Genomic DNA, 24,004 nt, shown 5'->3' with positions numbered 1-24,004 from the left:
TCTACTCAGAAGATTTTACATAATTCATGGGGGAATATATGCTTGCTGAACTATTTACATTAATATTCCTAGTAGAAAACATCTGAAATACAGGTAGTCCTCAAGATACAACCACAATAGAGCTGCCTATTACAGTTGCATGTCATGATGATTGTTAAGTGAAGTATCTCACTTAACGATCTCCAATCCCTGTTCTTACCAAAGCAATCGTTAAACTAATGTGCAGATTGTTAAGTGGAGCATGGAGTGTCTCAGGGGTGAACCTGTCCCAGTCCTCCAAAGGCCTCCCCCACCTCCCGAGACAACTCTCCCTTCACATCCTGCCTCGTTAATCCCCACAAGCCTTTGCCCACTCCACTGGTTCACCCCAAGCCTTATGCCTGATTCCCACCTCATCAGGCCAAATACCCTCTTCCTCACTTACCTTTTGAAGAGCTCCGAGGCTTCCAGAGTGTTGGAATGAATGACTGCACTGCATGTGCAAGCTCGTTAAGGCAGCAAAATAGTGGTTTGTCTTGTAGCTGTCCACAGGGTCAAAATGACAGCCATTTCTGGATTGCTGTTGTGAGACCCAGTAACAAACCATTCCATTTTTCTGCCTTAATGAACTTGCACATTGTTACAGAAAGATTCTAAAAGGCAGAAAAATGGAGCAGTATATTCCTCATCCATGGTACGACTCCAGAATCGTGCTATGAGCAACAAAGCATCCCATTTCAGCACTATGAACGGCTTCAGAGCTGTTCAAAAGTTAAGTGAGAAAGAATGGTGGAGCCTGGTGGAATGAGAATCAAGCCTAGGTCTAGTGGGGAGTCATTGGGAAATGCTTGCAGGGCCAGGGTGGAGGAGAAGGTAGGCAGGGGTACTGCAGTGTCCCTATGGTCAGTCTTAAGGGCAAATGAGCATGGGAGTACCAATTACTTCGGGACCAGGTCATAAATAGCTTTTGGGGGGATCTGCCTAACTTTGAACAACGATTAATCGATCGATTGTAAGTCATGAATTACAATAATTATAAGATGCCCATCCCGAACACAGAGTAGAAATGTGGTTGAAATGCCCAATTCACTGGGTATCTATGCATTAGTTGCATAATTTGGACATTTCCTGGATCTCCCCATTTCACTTTTAAAAACTGGTATAACACTATTTTCCAAACTCCTGACACTGAGTATGATTTGAATGACAAGTTACACATTTTTTCTAGAGTTAAAACATTTTCACATTCAATTCTTTAAGAACTCTTATGTAGATAGCAGCAAATTTTGATGATACTTCTCTTGTTCCTCAATTTTTCTTGGTTCTGATTTCCTCCCTAAGAAAATCATAATGGCTCAGGTACCTTTTCAACATATTCTGTATTAAGGAGAGATGCAAATAAATCATTTTTCTGCAAACTCCCCATCATACTTGAAAATCCCTCTTATTTCATCAACTTATAGCCTGATTGAATTTAACGAAATCTGTTTCCCCTTAGTCTCTCATGAGATTCTTCGTTTTTTCATTTTTTGTTATTACCTTACATTTTATCTACCAGAGATTTTGCTTCTTTCTGTTCTCTTTGTTGGAAACATGCTGAAAAAAAGCCTTCTTAATTTTTACAGATGATCCTTTCTTACATTAAATATAATAAAGACAGTTAAGCTTTAATTACTGTGGTTTTAAATAAGCTCTAGGTCTTACAATTTCTCTCTCTTGGCTTTTCTTCCAGTCTGTGTTTCTCAGCCCCCTCATTTTTTATGTTTCCTTTTTTGTAGATGCTATATGACTACGTTACACCCTGCAAGCAATTTCCATTTGCTTATATGCTAAGTGTACCAGTACAATAATCATCATTTCCCATCTGTGTTCAAACTCATTTCAAATCTGATCACAGTCCCCATTTCGGATTAAATCTAGGATTGTGTTGCATTGGTCTACTCTGTTCTATAGTTTTAAAAGCCCAATAACATAGGATATCTAGAGATTTGGTTGATCACAATCTAAGCAGGCATATCTCAGACTATACTGAGTAACTGCCAGAGTAACTGGCATCCCCATTATTTATAACTATGCTTAGATTGTGGTCAACCAAATCTCTAGATTGTCTCCATTTTTTTCACATTATCCTCAGCATTATGATCAGGTAGGCAGTAGTTGGTCATTAAATCAGGAGTTTTTAACAATTTTTTTGCAGGTCTGGTGAAACCCAGAATTTAAAACATGTTTTACATGAAGTAAAACAATGAAGTAAAACAATGAAACTAAATTTCTTTCCCAATTCATGGATGCCCTAAAATCTGTCCATGGGATCCCCAGGTCTAGAAATTCACTGTAAATTTAATTTACATTTGTAGCTAAGTATTCCCATCCACAGTGATACTGTGAAAGAATCTGAACTTCCATTATTTTCTGTTTAGATTTTATACCATTCTTGATAAAAAGAAATCACAGTGGTTAGGAATTCCTCATAAGATATTCCCAATTCCCATTTTTCACATTTTGTAGAAGAAAACAATAAGGATAATTTACTAAATAGCACAGACCTAACCAAGAATAAGACAGGGCTATTTTGTCCTCAGTGTCAAACTTCCAGAAAGCATTCTGGAAACAGCATGATAGTCCACAGAATCACAGTCCAAAATGATTTTTTGTATACATAGACCTAACATTTATTTTCTCTCCCCCGTAAACAGGCTTAACTCAAGCACATTAGATTTCAAAGTATTTCCATCAACAATCATGGTTATGTTTTTAAAGCCTGATTACAGTATGAGGCATTTTTCTGAGGAAAAGGTACAGGACTAAAAATAGCCCTTCCAACTGAATTTCTCTTCAGAAAATATTCCTACCTATAGTAAAGATTTTAAAAAGCCTCTACTGGTAACTTTAGGTGATATTCTGAAGCATTTCTAGGGTACTTAAAAGCTCTGATCTGGTTATACGGTGAATTTTCCCCTTTTTAGCAATTCAATGAGGCATGAGAAAGGAGAGAGTACAATCGCGCGAGACTTGGGAGTCAAATTTTGCAGTCTATGGAGAAGTTTCCTAGGTTTTCCTTACAAAATAAACATGGTTTATTATTTTGTGCTTGTAATTGTACTGAAAAGAAAACACCAAAGAAATTCTTCGTCAGGACCTTGGATAGTAGTTTGCTGAGGTCTTCAAAAAGATTAGCACAGTAATAGTCACAGTCATAGTTAATGTAGAGTTCAGTTACAAAGCTAGGAATCCTCCATAGCTGAACTATAGCCTCCAGGGCCATCTCCTTCATTTCATAAATCATCTTGGGGCTTTCCACTGTGATGATCTCCATCAGTTTCTTGATATACATCTGGCAGAAAGATATAGGATAGTTCAGTTTATAGGATATATATGTGATTCATCTATAACATGGGTGAATATTATAAGTGATTGTTTCTTTTCCTGGTCTCCACTCTTACTTTTCTATTCCAGACTTTGCAATTGGAGTTTCAAAACAATTTGATTATAAAATGTATCATTATAAATGAATACATTAAAATATAAGAGCACAAAACTGCAAGACAACATGTTTATTAAGCACTAAGAAATGTATTTAATAGAAAATAAAATTTAAAAATGGAAGTATATGAACATTTCTACTGAGCATTTTAATAATATAGAATATTTTTTTCAAAAGGTCCCCAGATCTTCCCCCAAATGGGAATAATTTCTTCCAAAGATTAGATAACATACTTCAAGAGGCTCACCTCCAGTTGGAATTTCAAGTGCTCTCTCATTTTCTCAAATAAAAGGAAGCAAACCCTAAGGGAAGCTGAATATAAATTGAGCCGCTCCATGTTCAATAACTGGGAATGAATGAAAAGTTCAAAGATAATGAATATAAATCTATTCTTTCCACCATCCCAACCTAAAATCATATAGAAAATAAGTATTCCAAAAGACTTCAACATACATGCCATATCTTTAAAAATGAGAAAGATATTATGTTCATGCTTACTTGAAAGAGATACCGACATAATTCTTCTTTTATAAGTCCTAAGAGAGATGGGCAGTTTGCCACACAAGTCAATTCAAGAGCAACTGTGAGTAGCTGTAGACCCATGTGGATCATCACCTCAGAATTGTGTCGGTCATGTGGATTCGTGAGGGAGATGAGGAAACGCAGTAGTTCACGAATACAGGGCAATCCGTAAGGGACTAATGTTGTTCCTTGAAAGAGAGAACACATGAAAACATTGCAACTATAGCACTCCTGCTCAGTATCCTTCCAATTAGTCAGAGATACATTATTCTTGATAGAGGGAAATTAATGGTATTTGGATATTTTTAAAGACATAGAATGAAAACAGAAATTACTATTACAGTACGTTTTTCCAATGCACTCACCCTCTTTTTGAGAACACTGAGTAAATCGTACACCTCGAGGGTTAACATAGTCCATGTCATGAATTGAAACAGAATCTGAGTGTTCAGTTACAGAAGTGCACTCTTCAAGAACCTCTGGGATGGATTCTACTGAGGCAGTTGGAGTCTTTTCCCTCTGAGGACATTCATTCTTTAATCACAACAATAATAAGGCAGAAAATTAGCACAGGCTAATATTGTTAAGTGACAAAGTAATCCTATATACTACTTCACTGACATAAATAAACCCATACACTAAAAGAAAAAAAATCAGTCTTCTTAATTAAAATGACTCAGCTCTGTGGATAGACATCTTGCATCTAGAACAGCAGCAAATGATTTTCTATTTCTAACACTTCAAGAATAGTAATATATTCAACAGTAAAAGCCTTTTAAAAGTTTAATTTTCAATTTCCACCAATCTTGCCAAAGACGAGAAAAACTGGAAATTGTATTCTTAAATATTTCATAGTCATCCAATTTGCCTACTTTATTCAAAAATTTATGGAGGCAATTTGTCCCACTGTAAAATTGCTCTTCACCTTAAAAGATTTGTGACATTCATAATCCAAATCAGTCCAAATAGTGTAAGGTCAGTGCTATCTAACTTCATGAAAAGTAGTTTTGGTAATGCAAACTATGCTTGAGAAGACCTACATACACAGATAGCAGTTATTAATGTTTGAAATAGAGCACTTTACTATTTTTAATTGAAATAATTGTTTTGCAAGTTTCATAAAAAGTAGATTGGAAATCAAATTCATACACACAGAAAAATATTCTTCATCTTATTACCTTTACACCTATTTACAGAGCTACTCAGAAAATACAGTGATGTACCCATCACCTATTTTTTTGTTTCAGCCTCTTTTAGCAATAGCACTTAGACTTATATATCACTTCATAGTGCTTTTACAGCCCTCTCTAAGCAGTTTACAGAGTCAGCCTCTTGCCCCCAACAATTTTAGTCCTCATTTTACTGACCTTGGAAGGATGGAAGGCTGAGTCAACCGTGAGCCAGTGAGAATCGACTGCCGAACTGCAGACAGCTGGCAGTCAGTAGAAGTAGCATGCAGTACTGCATTCTAACCACTGCGCCACCATGGCTCATTTTAATCATACTTTTTACATGCCAATTTCTTAATGGACTCTTCCTTTTGGTTTGGAGGGAAAATTAAAACCAAGCTATTTAAAATTACATTGGCTAACTGAATAAAATAAAAGCACTTTTATAACTGTCACTGGTACATTGGTCTGCTGAACTGTGCTGTAAAGTAAATTCATACCTGTGGTTCTAACTGCTCTCTGGCTCTAAAATCATTTAAGGGCATTGTTGTACTGATTCCCAAAGATTTGACAAGTTGTAAATCTGTAAGATCATCCTTTGAGCGAATTTGGGAAGATAACTCTAAACCACTGTCAGTGACAGGACTAACTATAGAAGATACATTTTCTGAATTTCCAGATGAAATTGGAGAAGGTACATCAGTGACATTGACCTCACCTGTGAACAATAAATAGCAGCAATATTAGTCATTTATTTATTTATAGTACATGGTGTACTCTTTCTATTTTTGCATCCAGTATATGTGCCCTGTTATCAGGGGTGAAATGCTCCCGATTCAGACCGGATCGCCCGATCCGGTAGCGATGGAGGCGGGTGGTTCAGAGAACTGGTAGCAAAAATCCCTGGGCCCCATCCCATGCCCAGCTGAGCCGCAGAATCATCAGAAGCTTTTTTTTTTTTTAAAGCATTGAGGTTGTAGAAAAAATGCTTTTAAAAGCCTCTGACGATCCCAGCTGAGTTGCCTGATCGGCAGAGCCTTTTAAAAGCATTTTTTTCAGCCAAAGAGGCTGTAGAAAAAATGGTTTAAAAAAAAAAGTTGGCTACACCCACCCAGTCACATTACCACCACCCCCAAGTCACGCCCACAGAACCGGTAGAAACAAATTTTACATTTCACCACTGCCTGTTATCCATTATTTCAGATAATATAACAAACAGTGGCCTACCTCACTGGAATTAATTAAACAGAACATACGGTATTCACTTCACAAACCCTCACTGTCTTTTATTCATACCTCAAGGTTAATGACTTTACGTTATCAACAGCCAGAGTCCTCACAACAAAAGCCATGAAATTCCTGTTTCCCAATTCCAAACATCAGAATAGAATAGAATAGAATAGAATAGAATAGAATAGAATAGAATAGAATAGAATAGAATAGAATAGAATAGAATAGAATAGAATAGAATAGAATAGAATTGAATTCTTTATTGGCCAAGTGTGATTGGACACACAAGGAATCTGTCTTGGTGCTCTCAGTGTACATAAAAGAAAAGATACGTTTATCAAGAATCATAAGGTACAACACTTAATGATAGTCATAGGTTACAAATAAACAATCAGGAAACAATATCAATATAAATCATAAGGATACCAGCAACAAGGTTATAGTCATACAGTCATAAGTGGGAGGAGATGGGTGGTGGGAACGATGAGAAGATTGATAGTAGTGCAGACTTAGTAAATAGTTTGACAGTGTTGAGGGAATTATTTATTTAGCAGAGTGATGGCGTTCGGGAAAAAACTGTTCTTTTTTTTTTTTTTTTTTTGCCAAATCATTTTTTATTTTAAAACAAAAAAAAAAAAAGAAGAAGAATAAAACATACAAACATCATTCATTCAATCAAGTACAGACAGTACATCGGTTGGTTTGCATCCCTAGTGCCCTCTCCTCTCTTCACAATATCACTACATATCCAAAACTTACTCTTATGTAAAATATATCAATTGTATCACCATTTCAAGTATTTCAGCAATTACTTATATATCACCATTTTTTATTATCTACCCAATGGTAAAATAAATCCCATATCAAATAATATTGTTTTTCTTCCTGCTCTCTTATTTCTAATGTCAGTTTACTCATTTCGGCACAGTCCAACATTTTACTAATAATTTCTTCATTGTAGGTATCATTTCTACTTTCCAATTTTAATTCACAATTAAATACTGCAGTTCTTTGTTATATATTTCTGGTAAAATCCCTAATAAAAATATCTCTGGTTTAAAGTCTATGAGTCTCTTGGTCATTTTTTCCAACCACATGTGTATCTTAGTCCAATATCTCCTTGCTTCTAGGCATGTGCACCACATGTGATAATAGGATCCTTGGGTCTGATGACATCTCCAACACCTCTCCGATTTGTTCTGGAACATTCTGGCGATTCTCGATGGGGATAAATGCCATCTGTAAAACATCTTATACAAATTTTTCTTATATGCTGTAGACATTGTCATTTTATAGTTATGAGACCACAATTTTTGCCATTTTTCTAAATCAATCTCTTAACCAAAATTTTTCCCCCATGCTACCATCGATTCTTTAACTTGTTCTTCTTCCAGTTTTAACTCTTGCAAAAATCCATACTGCTTTTTAATAATATGATCGTCTGCTCCCATTAAAATCATATCCAAATTAGTCAAAGCATTGTAAAACCCTTCTTTGCTTACAATCTTCTCGATACCTAGAAAATATTTGCATATATGAAAACCAATCCATCTTAAATCCCTGTACCTCTAGTTCCTGTTTTAATTTGAGTTCACCCTTTTCATCCAATAGTTCACTATAGCTAATAGTTTGTTCCTTTCTAAATATTACGGGATAAGAAAAAGCCTCTGCTGTAGATATCCAAACAGGTATAACAAGTCAGCCATAAAGCTTCACGTATTTGATGTTTTCTGAAATACCCTTGTATTTTTGTTCCTTTGTACCATAAGAAAGCATGCCAACCCATCAACAAATCATGTCCCTCCAAATTTAATAGTCTAATATTCCTCAGAGTTATCCATTCTTTCACCCACATTAAACTTGCAGCTTGATAATACCATTCAAAATTAGGCAGACCGAAGCCACCCCTTGATTTAGCATCTTGTAATAGCTTTAACTTTATTCTCGCCTTTTTCCTTTGCCATATATATCTTGTTATCATTTTATCTAAGTCTATAAAAAATTCTTTATCCAGATTAATTGGAATTGACTGAAATAAATATAGAATTCTAGGCAAGATGTTCATCTTAATGGTTGAAATCCTACCAATCAAAGACAATTGTAAATTGCCCTATTTTAACAAATCTTGCCCTATCTGTTGTTTAAGCTTGTTGTAATTGTTTTCTTTCAAAGCACTACATCTTGGTGTTAAATGTGTCCCCAAGTATTTCACTTTATTTGTAATCTGCATTTTCAAAATCTCCATCAACTCTTCTTTCTGTTTTTTCAACATATTTTTAGTCATTACTTTAGTTTTATCCTTATTAATTTTCAAACCAGCTACTTTTCCAAAATCTCCAATAATTTCTATTAATTTACTTATTGTTGTTAATGGTTCTTCAATAATAAAAACCAAGTCATCTGCAAAAGCTTGGAGCTTGTATTCTTCCTTTCGAATCTTCATGCCCTTTATCTCTTTTTCTCCTCTGACATGTCTATTTAAAACTTCTAATGTCAATATAAACAACAATGGGGATAAAGGACATCCTTGTCTCGTGCCTTTTTCTATTTCAATCACATCCGTCAATTCTCCATTTATCATTACTTTTGCCATTTGTTTAGAGTAGATAGTTTCAATGGCCTGTACAAATTTCCTCCCAAAGCCCATTCTTTCCTTTTGAAGGGTCATAAACTTCCAGTTAACGTTGTCAAAGGCTTTTTGCGCATCTAAAAAAACCAAAGCCATCTGCTTTTCAGGGTGTGCTTCATAATACTCTAAAGTGTCCAAGATTATTCTTATGTTATCCCTAATTTGTCTTTTTGGAAGAAATCCATTTTGATCCGAATGTATGAAATTATTTAAGTATCTCTTAAATCTCTCCGCCAATATTGAAGCAAAAATTTTGTAGTCTGAGTTTAACAAAGATATAGGTCTATAGTTTTTGATTTGTTGTGGGTCTGTATCTTCCTTATGAATCAAAGTAATATATGCCTCTGTCCAAGATTTGCGTATTTCCTTCTTTATCATCACTTCATTCATCACCTCCAGTAATGGTATGGTCAAAGGTTCTTGTAATGTCTTATAATATTCAGCTGGTAGGCCATCAGGCCCTGGTGCTTTGCCATTTTTTTGTTTCTTAATTGCTTCTATTAACTCCATCATCGTTATGTTTCTTTCCAACATCTCCTCAATATCTTTACTAATCTGAGGTAAATTTGCATCTTGTAAGTATTTGGACACTTCCTCCTCCTCTATTGTCTCTCTTTTATAAAGCTTTCATTAAACCCATGTATAATCTTTCCCATCTCTTTATGTCCAAATTTGCTTTCCCCTTGTTCATCAATAAGGTGTATTATGTTCCTCGATTCTCTTTCCTTTTTTAATTTATATGCTAACCATCTGCCTGGTTTATTTGCATTTTCAAAAGAGTTTTGTTTAGCACTTCTTATCTTCTGAGCCAGTTCTTCCTTCTCCAATAGATCCATTTTATGTTTTACTGTATTCATTTTAATTTTGACAATCTTCTTATATGGATCATTCTGAAGTTCCTTCTCAAATCTCTTATAATCGTCAGTCAATGTTTTCAGTGTTAATCTTTTTTTTACATTCTTTTTTCTTGTATAATCTATAATTAATCCTCTAGCAAATGCCTTCATTATATCCAAGCAGATTTGTATAGATGTCTCATCTTTCTTGTTTTCCTTAAAGAAAAAGCCAGTTCTTTTTCCATCTTCTGCACAAACTCTTGCTCTTTTAATATTGTATTATTTAAAGTCCATCTAGCTCTTCTTTTTTGTCTTTTCCAATTTATCATCACCGGGTTATGATCCGCCCATAAATTAGTTTCTATTTCCACATGTTCTATATTCAACAACAATTCCATTGTTGACCATATCATGTCTAACCTAGACCACGATAAATGTCTGTCTGAATAAAATGTATATCGTTTCTTTCTTTTATTTCTTTCTCTCCATATATCTTTCATATTCATTTCCTCCATCATCTTGAAAAAGGACTTTGGCAATATTTTTCTACTGTGCTTTGTTGCTTTATTCGTTTTGTAGTCCCAATTTTCCTCCACAATTCCATTAAAATCTCCCATCATGCATATGTTGTCATAATCCATTTCAGTTACTTTATTATGTAGTCTTCTATAAAAGTCACTTTGGTTTTCATTTGGAGCATAAATTGCTATTAAAAGAATTTTTCTATTATTATCGAGTATCTCCACCTTCAAAATTCTTCCGTCCAAATCTGAGTATTTACATTCTGCCAAAATTGTTTTTTTAATATATATTACAATGCCTCTTTTTTTTTTTTGGTTTTGGGCTAGTGATGAAAAATTTTTCCCCAATTTTGGTTGTGTCAATAGGTGTTCATGCTGTTTTTTTAATATGTACTTCTTGTAGACATATTATATCAGCTTTTAATTTCTCTAATTTGTGAAATACTGTCTTTCTTTTGGTGGCTGAATTGAGTCCGTTTATATTTATTGAGATTAATTTCCTCTCTTCCATCTTCATACTTTATATATAGGTTTTATTGCTCTAGTCGATCTTATCTCACGTTGTTCTCTTGGTTCAGTGTTTCTGCCAACTGTTCCTTCAGTCGATTCAAGGAATATCAATTCTTCCTCAGTAAGTTTTAATGGGACTGCCGATTGGGGTTCAACTTGGATTTCCATGTCTTTTTCTTGAAAAAATTGATCATAGCTCTTGCTTTGTCAATTGTATTCAACCTATATCTTTGAAATTGCCATGTAACAACCAGTCCTTCTGGGGTCAGCCACCTAAAGTTAATTTCTTTTTGAATCAAGATTTTGGTCAAGAATTGATATTCTCTTCTCAACTCTCTGATTTTCCTTGGTATCTGTCTCAAGACCACAACTTCTTTTTCTTTGTATTTCAAGGTTTTATCCCTTGCTGCTTGTAAGATTTGCGTTCTGATCAATTTTTTAGTAAATCTTATGTGTATCTCTCTTGGCAGTTTATTGCGTATAGCGTACTTGGTGTAAAATCGATAAATCTCGTCAACCCCCTCCAACATCTTATTTTTGGGGATTTCTAGAGCTTCAGCCAGCAATCCCATCATCACATCTGCCAGGTCTTCTCCTTTCTCTTCTTGCACATTTTGAAATCTTAGGTAAAATTCAGCTTTATCCATTTCTCAGTTGATTATCCTGCCGGCTTCAAGTTCAACCTCCCCCAGTCTATACTCAATTTCTTTCATTTTCTTTTCCTTTTGATCTTCTTTCTTCTCTAATTTAGAAAGTCTCTCATCATATTTCACCATTGCTTGTTGGATGTTATCTATTTTTTCATCTGTTTTGAGTAACTGCTGCTCCATCCTTTGCACTTTTTCATCTGTCTGTTGATTCTCCACCTTAGATAATTGTTGTTCTATTCTTTGTACTATGCTAGTTGTCATTTGCACACTTTGTAAAATTGCTTGGAGAGACACTTCTTTATCTTTATCTCTGTCTTTGTCTTTGTCTTTCTCTTGTTGTAACATGATCTGAATGGATCTTTGGCCACCAGAAGGTGATGGCACAGGCGTAGTTGCAGTTGATCCCACTGTCGTAGCTTTCCTACTCATTTTATAATCCAATCAAAGGGAAAAATCCAAGACAAAAAAGCCAAAAAGAAAAAAAGGGGGAGAAGGGGAAAAAGAAGAAGAAGAAGAAAGAAGGGTAAGGTAAAAATTATAAAAACTGGAGAGGAAAAAATAAGGAGAGAGAGAAAAAATAAAAAATAGTAAAAAAACAAAAACTTTAAAAAGTAAAAAAAAAGATTTACAAACACTTAAAAAAGAAAAAAGAAACGAAAAAGAAAATCTTCAATCTCTTGGGCTCCTTAATACAATACTACTTATGTCTAATTTTTCTCAACAAGAACAAAAAGTAAAAAGAGAGAGTGTAGGCTTTTTTTTTTAAGTCCAAGAAGTATACAGAGAGTGACAATATAATCTGTCCACGATATTAAATGGAAAGTTTGAATAATAACAAATGCAGCTTCAAAGGAACAAAATTCTTCTTTGTTATTTCGAGGTTTCTAGTTCAAAAATCCAGCTGAGACACCTGTTTAAACAATACAGATATGCCACTTCTTCAACTCTTCCCAGGTCTAATCAGCCTAGCTGGAAACCTCTTGTTTTTGTTACAGTGTATCTCTAAACTGCCACTTTAAATCAACAAGAAAAAGGGGAAAAAAAGGAAAAATAAAACTTTCCCCAGTAGATGGCACTGTACACTCTCCTTTCTTCCCAGTCAGCCTTACAATTCTCTCATTATAAATCCAAATGAAGAAAAAAGTAAAAGGAGAAATTTTTAAAAAACAAACCAAAATTTCCTTCAATCAATCCAAAAAATTCTAGTCCATATCAGCCAATTCAAAAAAGAAAAAAGAGAAAAATACAAATTATCCAGTCATTAACAAGTTTCTCCTTTAAGTCAAGTCAGTCAGTCAATAGTGAAAATGAAGCAATTAAGCCTCGTTACAAAGTAGCCAAGTAAGGTAACGGGAAAAAACTGTCCTTGTGTCTAGTTGTTCTGGTGTGCAGTGCTCTATAGAGTCGTTTTGAGGGTAGGTGTTGAAAGAGTTTATGTCCAGGATGCAAGGGGTCTGTAAATATTTTCACAGCCCGTTTTTTGACTCGGGCAGTATACAGGTCCTCAATGGAAGGCAGGTTGGTAGCCATTGTTTTTTCTGCAGATCTAATTATCCTCTGAAGTCTGTGTCTGTCTTGTTGGGTTGCAGAACCAAACCAGACAGTTATAGAGGTGCAGATGACAGACTCAATAATTCCTCTGTAGAACTGTATCAGCAGCTCCTTGGGCAGTTTGAACTTTCTGAGTTGGCGCAGAAAGAACATTCTTTGTTGTGCTTTTTTGATGATGTTTTTGATGTTAGCTGTCCATTTTAGATCTTGTGATATGGTAGAATCTAGAAATTTGAAGGTCTCTACTGTTGATACTGTATTGTCTAGTATTGTGAGAACTGGAAGTATGGAAGACTTTCTCCTAAAGTCTACCACCATTTCTAAGGTTTTGAGTGTGTTCAGTTCCAGATTGTTCCGGTCGCACCACGAGGCTAGTTATTCAACCTCCCGTTTGTATGCGGATTCATCATCGTTTCGAATAAGATCTATCACTGTTGTGTCATCTGTGAACTTCAGTAGTTTAACAGATGGATCATTAGAGATGCAGTCATTGGTATACAGAGAGAAGTGGGGAGAGCACACAGCCTGGGGGTGGGGGGGGGGGGGGCTGTACTAATTGTACAGGTATCTGATGTGATTCTGCTTAGCTTCACCTGCTGCTTCCTGTTTGTTAGGAAGCTTATGATCCACTTACAAGTGTGTTCAGGTACGTGTAGCTGGTTTAGTTAGTTAGAAGAGTGCCTGGAATCATGGTATTGAATGCTGAACTTTGAAACTCACAAACTTATATGAAGTAGAACATTTGGACCCCAGAAATATTGCAGGAACAAAATTCCAACTGTGTGAAAAATTGAAAACAGAATATTTCTAATCAATTCTAGATTAGAATATTTACAGAGTCCCTATCCAAGTTTGTATATGTTCTTCCATAAATATTGATTTACATGAGTATTCTTTTAAAAGCATTTATATTGAAGCTCACAACTCGTGTAGTAAATCAGATATGAAGCATCTAAGGAGTCAATCCTGCAAGCCAAAAAGATGCCTCAGAGAGTAGGTAAGATTTTTTCCAGCATCCCTGAAACTGCTATACAATTCTGGAAACAAATGTGTTTGGTTTAAGGACTAGCATTCTATTCTATATTCCAAACTATTATGCCAACTTATTGTGTTAGGTCATACATCTTCTAAAGACAACATTATAAAGGTAAAAAACATTGAAATTATCTTAATTCCTCAGTTCTGATCTGGTGAAAGAAATAGGCTGTAAGGACAGAGGCAAAAGTGATTCATATACATTTAATGTACATGAGATGTATCCATCCTTAAGTAGCTTTATAATGTTTCACTTTTATGACAGTTATTCTCTTTGGTTTTTATAACTAAAACTATCCTCGGGCAAATGATGTTAATGTCTTCAATAAACTGTTAAGAAACTGTTAAGAGTCCTTCGGGAGTAGGGTGGTATATAAATCTAATAAAAGAAAGAAAGAAAGAAAGAAAGAAAGAAAGAAAGAAAGAAAGAAAGAAAGAAAGAAAGAAAGAAGGAAGGAAGGAAGGAAGGAAGGAAGGAAGGAAGGAAGGAAGGAAGGAAGGAAGGAAGGAAGGAAAGAAAGAAAGAAAGAAAGAAAGAAAGAAAGAAAGAAAGAAAGAAAGAAAGAAAGAAAGAAAGAAAGAAAGAAAGAAAGAAAGAAAGAAAGAAAGAAAGAATACCATGAGAACCAGTGCCATATCTTAATATATTTTCCACTCTCCCCCTAATTCACTCCGATATTGATGATATCCAATTATACACCTCTGTCCCTGATGAATTAAGTGATGCTGTGAACGTCTTACCCCTGTGTCTGGAGGCTATGAGGATCTGGATGGGGAACAACAGGCTTCATTGAATCCTGATGAGTAGCTTTTGACTTGAAGTCCAATAGTTCCAGGATTATGCCATCTTTGGTGCTGGACAGGTTTGCACTGTCCAGACAGATCATGTGTGCACCCTATCCTCATGACTCCTGCTCAAGGAGCAGGTGGCAGTCAAGGCTAGAACACGGGGTGAAATCTAAAATTTGTTACTACCAGTTCTGTGGGTGTGACTTGGTGGTGGTGGGGTAATGTGACAGGGTGGGCGTGGCCAACTTTTGTTTTTTTTTACTTTTAAAAGCATTTTTTCTACAACCTTAAGAGATTGCAGAAAAAAATGCTTTTAGAAGCCTCTGACGATCAGGCAACTCAGCTGGGATCGCCAGAGGCTTTTAAAGTCATTTTTTTTTCTACAACCTCTTCGGCCAAAAAGCTTGTAGAAAAAATGCTTTTAAAAGTAAAAAAAACAGCCTCTAATGATTGCGCGACTCAGCTGGGCATGGGGGGGGGGGGTGCAGAGATTTTTTGCTACCGGTTCTCTGAACCACCCACCGCCATCGCTACCGGATTGGGCGATCCAGTCCGAACCGGGAGCATTTCACCCCTGCTAGAACACCTTTGGACACCTTTATCTTGTGCTCCAGTTGTGACCATTCCTGAATTGGCAGGACCTGCTTAGTCACTCATGTCCTTGTCACCTCCAGATTTGATCACTGCAATGCAATCTACATAGGGCTGCCCCTGAAGAGAATTCAGAAGCTTCGGCCATTACAAAATGTAGTGACACAAGCAACCCATGTTACACCTCTGTTATGCAAGCTATATTACCAGTTTGCTTCCGGGTCCATAATGTTTTCATAATTTTTACTTTAATCTGAATTTTATATTATCTTTTATATTTGTTCTTACTCAATTGTTGTACACTCAATGTGACCCAGAGTCACATTTTGTGAAGTAGGCAGCTATATAAATTTGATTAATAAATAAATAATAAATTCCTTTCAGAAAAAAATACATCAAGCCTGAAGCTGACCTGGCTACAGCTGCCTTTTTTTCGGTGGGGTTTCTTTTCACATGGCTTCAGGTTGACACAGCTTGGAGCTGAAGAAGGTAGCAATAGATGGGGTTTATAGCCAAAACAGAATAGCTCTCTGATGAGTCAGAGACATTCCAACGGCTGGCTGGCCAGAGGAAGAGGAGAGACATAACCAGGCAACCAGCAAATATCCAGATTGGATAATGTGATTTATTGTTTTGAGAAAACAGGAAACTTTTGCTTTTTAATGTGGTGGAAAATGGGGGAAGATTCAGAGTTGGCTTTCCACCAATTTATGCTAAGATGGTATCTCCAAATAAACTGGAGTGGTGGTGGGGTAATGTGACAGGGTGGGCGTGGCCAACTTTTGTTTTTTTTTACTTTTAAAGCAAGGTCCTGCTTGCAATGGGTGTATTACTTGGAATCCTGACAAAATGCACATTCTGGATATTAAGAAAAAAAAAACCTTCCTAACAGTAGGAGTAATTTGTCAAGATCCTCTGCTAAGATCAAGGCATAACATCTACAGCTTTTCCATAAACTATTTTTAAAAGTTACCTGGAATAAGAGATTGATGTTGGAATTTGACAAATTACTCCTGAATGGCTAACTGCCTATCCATGGAAGTTCTTTGGTTTACTAAAACCAGGAGGAGACTGGTATTTTTTCAAACTAATGAATTTTATTAAAAGACATATTCTTTCCTGGGCTACTGCTCACTTCATTATGACTAAATTAATACAGTATTTAAACTAGGATGGGATGAGGGAAGGGAGGCAAAGAAGATTATTATGTTCTGTGAACAGATGAGATAGAAGTGAAACTTAGTGGCATCAATGAGAAACACTGTGCTTGGAGAAAACAAAACACTTTAAAAGAATATAATCCAATTTATGAAGCATGGCAGTAAAACAGTTCACACATGAAACCTATTGTACACCACTATTATTAAATCAGTTGATTTCTTACACTAAGTATTAATATTGCCCTGCTTTTGTTCATATTCTAAGAACTAATGTCTCGATCTTGCCCACTAAGTAACATTGTGCAACCCACTAGTATTTGTTTGAAAATTCAATAAATCCACTATTGCCAAACATTGTTACTGTCAAAAAGGAGAAAAAACACATATTGAATGGCTGTCTCTCACTAACCACCAGCTCCCTTCCTATTGCCAAATAGCTGACCGGCCCATCAAGGGTCGGTCCTCTCACCCCTTACAACATTTATGTGAAGCCGCTGGGTGAGATCATCCATGGCTTTGGGGTGAAGTACCATCAGTACGCTGATGACACCCAGCTGTACATCTCCACCCCAGGCCACCCCAATGATGCCCTTGAAGTGATGTCCCAGTGCCTGGATGCTGTGCGGATCTGAATGGGGAGGAACAGGCTCAAGCTCAACCCTTCCAAGACTGAGTGGCTGTGGTTCCCGGCATCCCGATATAGTCAGTTGATTCCATCACTGACTATCGGGGGCGAGTCTTTGGCCCCTGCGGAGAGGGCGCGCAATCTGGGAGTCCTCCTGGATATGCAGCTGTCCTTGGAGGAACATCTGACGGCTGTAGCCAGGGGGACCTTCTGTCAGGTTCGCCTGATCTGCCAGTTGCGGCCCTTTCTTGATCGGGATTCCCTGTGCACAGTCACCCATGCCCTCGCCACCTCGCGCCTGGACTACTGCAACGCTCTCTACATGGGGCTCCCCTTGAGGAGCACCCAGAGGCTCCAACTGGTCCAGAATGAGGCCGCGCGGGTAATCACAGGAGCCGCCTGGCGCTCCCACATAACACCGCTCCTGCGTGAGCTGCACTGGCTCCCAGTGGTCTTCCAGGTGCACTTCAAGATGTTGGTTACCACCTTTAAAGCGCTCCATGGCATAGGACCTAGTTATCTTCGAGACCGCCTGCTGCTACCGATGACCTCCCACCGACCTGTGTACTCCCACAGAGAGGACCTCCTCAGGGTGCCATCAGCCAAACAATGTAGGCTGGTGACCCCCAGGGAGAGGGCCTTCTCTGTGGGGGCACCTACCCTCTGGAATCAGCTGCCCCCAGAGATAAGGAGAATCCAAGACCTCGGTACCTTCCACCATGCCCTTAAAACTTTCTTTTTTCAGCAAGCTGGGCTGGCTTAATATATTTTTTAACATATTTTTAAAATATTTTTAATTGGTTTATTATCTTAAATTGGGGCCAAATTAATATATATCCTTTTAATTGTTTTTAATGTTTGTATTGTATGTTTTTATCTAAATGTTATCTAATTCTGGGTTTTATTTAATTGACCAAACTAAGTAATAATTTTAATTAGCAATTTTATGATGTTTGTGTGTCTATATTTTTCTTGACTGTACACCGCCTTGAGTCCTACGGGAGAAAGGCAGTATAGAAATATAATTAATAAATAAACAAACAAACAAACAAACAAACAAACAAATAAATAAATAAATAAATCTGGCTGTACACCGCCCTGAGTCCCTCGGGAGAAGGTGTGGTATACAAATTTGAAATAAAATAAAATAAATAAAATAAATCAGTGATTCCTTTGTGATATGTGATTAATTGTAATGTATCAATGTGTCCCATTCCCCTCTATGAGTTGTGCAAGGCTGATCTAAACAACAGTGAAGTACGTACTGGTACCCATTCCACTGTGGCTTTTATAATTATAGAAACATCAGAACCTCTTTTATATTATTTGTTCACTTTGCTGATCTATGACTGGTTTTGCAGTATCCGAAGCAGAACAACTAAATTCGGTAATAGTTTCATACCATTTATATCACTTTGTTAACTCTCAAGACTCTTTTTTCCGCTATGTATTCTAAATGGTCTGTGATTAATGTGTCTGTATATATACGGTATATATAGAGAGCATATGTATCTATGATATGAGTGTATGTGTATATACATACACACACACACACATATACATACAGACACTTTTGAGATCAGGTATCAGAATTTCATTTTTTTAATGTGTTCCAATGTGTTCACAGAAAAATAACAATAAAGGTTATCTTACCTTATCTTACCTTACCTTACTGAAAACAATTTAGTGCGGGGCATACTTGAGCCAAATTTCCATTTATCTGTTATATTCTTAAATCCTCACAATTTAGCACCAATTTACATTAAAAAATGTAACTAACATGGCAAACGGAAACAAGAAAGAGGGAGTGCTTTCTCAGTGATTACCCATATTTAGAGTATATACATTTTAGTACATAAGCAATTATTTGTCCTACCTGTGCCGTTGGCTGATGACTGTTCTATTCCTTGAGATACCTTGGTTACATGGCAAGAGTTTCTTAGTGATCGTTTCTGCTTCTTCCATTTTGATGAATCACTCATCCCTCCTGTTCTCATTTTCAACTGTGAATAATAAACACAAGTCTCCTATAGCCAGAAGAATTGTAACAGTATTCTATTAGTTCAGAACAATATTCCTGGTATTCATATTCCAATAATAGAGCATGTGGGGGGGGGGGGGGAGAGGGAGAGGGAGAGAGGGAGAGGGAGAGAGGGGGGGGAATATAGCTCCAAATTGAATTGATGGATTTTGGAGATCACCCAGCTTTCAGATGTACATTGTATATGTACATTGACATATACAAATCAGTTCCCAAATACAGAAAAGGAAATATTGTTGGACATTTTGATTTCCATAATCCCCCTTTTCAGTTAAAAGTTTACATTCTTTTTTATTTTAGTTTATTTTGAAACTGTATCCTAAAGCCTTAACTTACAAGCTAGAGATCCAATTTGATGTAGTGGTTAAGACAACAGGCTAGAAAATGATTCTAGTTCTATCTACTGTAGAGCACAAAGCAACCTGGGGCCAGTCAATCTCTCTTAACATTAATAAGAAGGCAATGGACAACTATTTTTGAACATCTTGCCAAGAAAACAGCATGAACTTGCTAGACTTTTATGATGCTTCAAATGCACCAAACAAAACAAAACCATTATTTTTTTAAAAAAACTTTGCAAGCTAAGTATTCTGCAGGTAGTCTTCAATTTACAATCATTTACCCAGTGACTGATTGAAATTAATGATGGTGCTGAAAGAAGGGACTTACAACCGGTACCTGGAAGTTATAGCTACTGTAGCACCCAACAATCATGTAATCAAAATTCAGGTTCTTGGCAACCTGCCTGTACTTACAATCGTAAGGGCACTTCAACTCCCTCCACTTGCCTTTCTCTCTCCATCTATGCACTTTGGGACTCCTGCTGCCCTATGCTCCACTGATTCAGATGACCTTGAACAGCAGCAGGAGTGTCCTTGCTCCTGCTGCTGCTGAGGCCTGGCCCTTCACTCCAAAATGCCTCTTTGTGCTGCCCTGCTGGGCTGGCTTCCTAGAGCTCCATGGTTGTGGGGCTGTTTCTTGCTTGTTCGTTATTTCTATTTCTTGTGGTGTCTTATCCTTCTTGTCCTATTCCATTAGCTGGAGTGTGTGGAGGAAATGGACAACTCTTCTGAAAAACAAACTAACTCAAACTGAGAGGCATTCCAACTCCAAGCAGCAACTTTAGGAGAAGATTTTAATTATTGCCTGCCCCCCAGTGAAGTGAGTGATACTGTGGACATTGTTACATGGTGCCTAGACACGATAGCAAATGCCCTATGGCTAAGAAACAATTGCTCTCTTGCTTTAAAAACACAAAAATAACCTTCTATTCTATTCAACCTAAGATTTGTTATTTCTCAGGCGACAATATAAACAATTACTACAGATAAAGAAGAGATAGTGTTGATAGAGTCAGGGAAGCAAATAGTATCTGTATCTTGTCTTCCTAAAAGACAATCTAATTGAGTGGTTGAATGTGCTGAAACACTGGAAAAAGGCCAGTAATAAACTCTAACTCCAGCTTTTGGGAGGGTTGGGCTGAAAATAAAAACTTAGTTGAATCTTGCCTGAGTATCTCAGCCAACAAATTATATGCAAATTCATCAGAATATAAGAGGAGCAGCCTCTCCTGTTAGGAAGTCTCAGATGTGATGAAGAAGTTCAAGAGGGCAAAATGTAGGGGTACAAATCATAGGTCACCTGAAAAGGTGACATATTGATGATGGAATGTACTGAGTAGGCAAATTCTAAATAAATTCAGTTCAATTGATAAGAAACATAGCACCTTAAATATTGCTCCAAAATCTTGTTCACTCTGATCATTAGAGGCAGGTTCATTCAAAGATAACAAATTATTTTTAATGTGTAATAATTGGAAGAGTGACTTCCAAAACCTGGAAACCAGCTGACTCTTCAGGAATAGATTTAGTCTGACAATAAAAATTAGTTCTTGACATCTGCTCTTGCCTTCAGTCATCAGAACTCTCTTGGTAATCAATGCACTTTTAAACATATCCCCATGTCCAGGAATTCTACTATCATGGCAGGGTTATAATAGATCCTCTCTTAAAGGAAAAGAACAGACAAAGCTGTTGTGAAATAACTGCCCATCACCTGAAGTGAAAAAGTGCCAGTCTGTGGTTATCCACCTGAGCAATGGCATACATTGCTTCAATCTTCAGGAAATGACAGTGTTATAGATGAAATGCTGAAAGTTGGTGGTCACACTTTACACAAGATACTAGTAAAACTATACTTGAGATGCCTCAGAGAAGAAAAAATTTCCGATGCATGGAAAAATATTGAAGGGATTCATATACACAAGAAAAGGGCCCAAAATGATTTAAAGAACTATCACCCAATAAGCCTTTTTTCAGTCATCCTCAAAGTTTTCACCAAATTAATAGCAAAAAAAATATTATTATTATTATTATTATTATTATTATTATTATTATTATTATTATTATTATTAATTGGTTAATCTTTAGTGAGATTCACAGCCTTTGAGGCTGGTTAATAGCTCAGCAGCTCGAGTCCTAACCAAGGACCTAGGAACTGTTAAGGTATCGTCGGAGGATGTAAGCTGTTCCGAGTAAGGTGGTTTTTTGTAGAGTCAAAATGTTCAAGTCCGGCAAATTTAGAATTTCTAAATAGCGGGGTAGCCCTTTGGGTATTGCTCCGAGGGCTCCAATTACAATCGGGACAACACACAATTTCTTTTTCCACAGTCGCTCAACTTCAATTTGTAAGTCCCGGTACTTTGTGATTTTTTCTTGCTGCTTATCTTCAATTCGTGCATCACCAGGTATTGCAATGTCAATGAACCATATTTTTTTCTTTTCAACTATTGTTATGTCAGGTGTGTTGTGGACCAAGTGCCTGTCAGTCTGAATCCTAAAGTCCCACAAGATCTTGAGTTTCTCATTCTCTAAAACTTTCTCAACCTGATGTTCCCAGTGGTTTTTGCTGTACTCAAATCCAAACTTCTGGCACAATTTCCAGTGAATGATTTTAGCAACACGGTCATGGCATTGTAGGTAGTCAGTTTGTGAAATTTTGCTGCACCCACTGATCAGGTGGTCAACTGTCTCTTCTTTTTCATTGCAGAGGCGGCATTTGCTGTTGGTGGTAACATGTTGAATTTTTGCCTTCATACAGTTTGTGGCTAGGGCTTGTTCTTGAGCTGCCAAAATAAAGCTTTCTGTTTCTTTTTTCAGTACTCCTGATCTTAACCAGTTCCAAGTTAGTTTCTGGTCAGCTTTGCCTTCAATACTTTTCAAGTATTGGCCATGCAGAGCTTTGTGTTTCCAATTTTCAACTCGCGGCTCAATTACTTCTTTCTTATATTCTGCTTTTGTTTTAGTTGTCTTTAAAAGGCCTCCTTTATTTACTTCCTTAATCATTGGTTCTTCACTTTTCTGGATGTAACCATTCAAGCTGCATTTTTCTTCTTCCACAGTCTGCTTTACTTGTAGAAGTCCTCGACCACCCTCTGCTCTTGGTAAATATAATCGGTCAACATCACTTTTAGGGTGCAAGGCATGATTCATTGTCATAAGCTTCCTTGTTTTTCTGTCCAAATTGTCTAACTCCATCTGGGTCCAGTCAATTATTCCTGCAGAGTATCTAATCACAGGTATAGCCCAGGTATTTATGGCTTTTATGATGTTTCCTCCACTCAATTTGGACATTAATATCTTACGAATTCATCGAATGTACTTGGCTGAAGTTAATTCCTTGACTTTATTATGCATTAAGTCAGAGGCTTCTAAAATCCCCAAGTACTTGTAGCCTTCTTCTGATTTTACTGCCTTTATCATTTCTTCATTCTCTAGTTCTATTCCATACTCTTCTATGATCTTGCCTGCTTTGGTTGCTATTGTTGCACATTTGTCAATTCCAAACTGCATACCAATGTCTTGGCTGAATTCTTTTGTGTTTTCAATTAATAAATTCAGTTCAGCTTTTGTTTTACCAAACAGCTTCAAATCATCCATGTACATCAAGTGCGAGATTTTCAGTCCTTTCTTTGCAAGTTCGTATCCACAGTTCATCTTCTTCAAAATGATTGTCAGTGGTAGCATTGAGAGTATAAAAAGTAGGGGTGAAAGGGAATCGCCCTGGAAAATGCCTCGTTTAATTTCAACTTCACCCAGTTCTTCTTCATTAGCCATAAGTTTTGTTTTCCAGAGGTTCATTGAAGATTCCATGAATTTTTGTATGTTGCTGCTGATGCCTAATATTTCCAGGCATTTCTTGATCCAGCTATGGGGAACTGAATCAAATGCTTTCTTATAGTCTATCCAAGCCATGAACAGGTTGGTTCGTCTTTTCTTTGAGTTCTTTAGGATTAGCTTGTCGATCAGCAATTGATCTTTTGTTCCACTTGAGTTTTTGCAGCATCCTTTCTGTTCTACAGGAAGCAAGTTATTTCTTTCCAGGTATCCATAAATTTGGTTTGCAATGATACCAGTAAGAAGCTTGTATGTTGTTGGCAAGCAGGTGATTGGCCTATAGTTTCCAGGGTCCTTTCCTTTTTCTTTATCTTTTTGGATCAAAAATGTCCTTCCAGTTGTCATCCATCCATCATTTTCAGGTGTTTTTAGGATCTGGTTCATCTGGGTTGCCAATCTTTTGTGCAGACTTGTAAGTGCCTTTAACCAGAAGCCATGCAGCTCATCCAGTCCAGGTGCACTCCAGTTCTTCACTTTTCTTGACTGTCTTTGCACCATTGCTTTTGT

At 36.9% G+C, this 24,004-nt stretch overlaps 1 protein-coding gene across 1 annotated transcript in view; it reads right to left on the bottom strand.

Moving 5' to 3' along the window:
• Positions 1-24,004, bottom strand: part of GBF1 (golgi brefeldin A resistant guanine nucleotide exchange factor 1) — a 374,794-nt gene that overhangs the window by 199,187 nt on the left and 151,603 nt on the right. The window contains exons 9-14 of the mRNA XM_070946393.1: positions 19,158-19,284; positions 5,655-5,872; positions 4,351-4,519; positions 3,962-4,173; positions 3,711-3,809; positions 3,119-3,313 (exon numbers count right to left, since the gene is read on the bottom strand). Of these exons, the coding sequence (XP_070802494.1) occupies positions 3,119-3,313; positions 3,711-3,809; positions 3,962-4,173; positions 4,351-4,519; positions 5,655-5,872; positions 19,158-19,284 (1,020 nt within the window). The remainder of the gene's footprint in view (positions 1-3,118; positions 3,314-3,710; positions 3,810-3,961; positions 4,174-4,350; positions 4,520-5,654; positions 5,873-19,157; positions 19,285-24,004) is intronic.

The sequence above is a fragment of the Pituophis catenifer genome, unplaced genomic scaffold, assembly GCF_029215685.1.
Source record: "Pituophis catenifer annectens isolate HBS135680 unplaced genomic scaffold, rPitCat1.0.hap2 SCAF_6, whole genome shotgun sequence".
NCBI classification, from domain to species: Eukaryota; Metazoa; Chordata; class Lepidosauria; order Squamata; family Colubridae; genus Pituophis; species Pituophis catenifer.
Note: the sequence above shows the minus strand (reverse complement) of the source record. Positions and strands in the feature narration are given on the sequence as shown.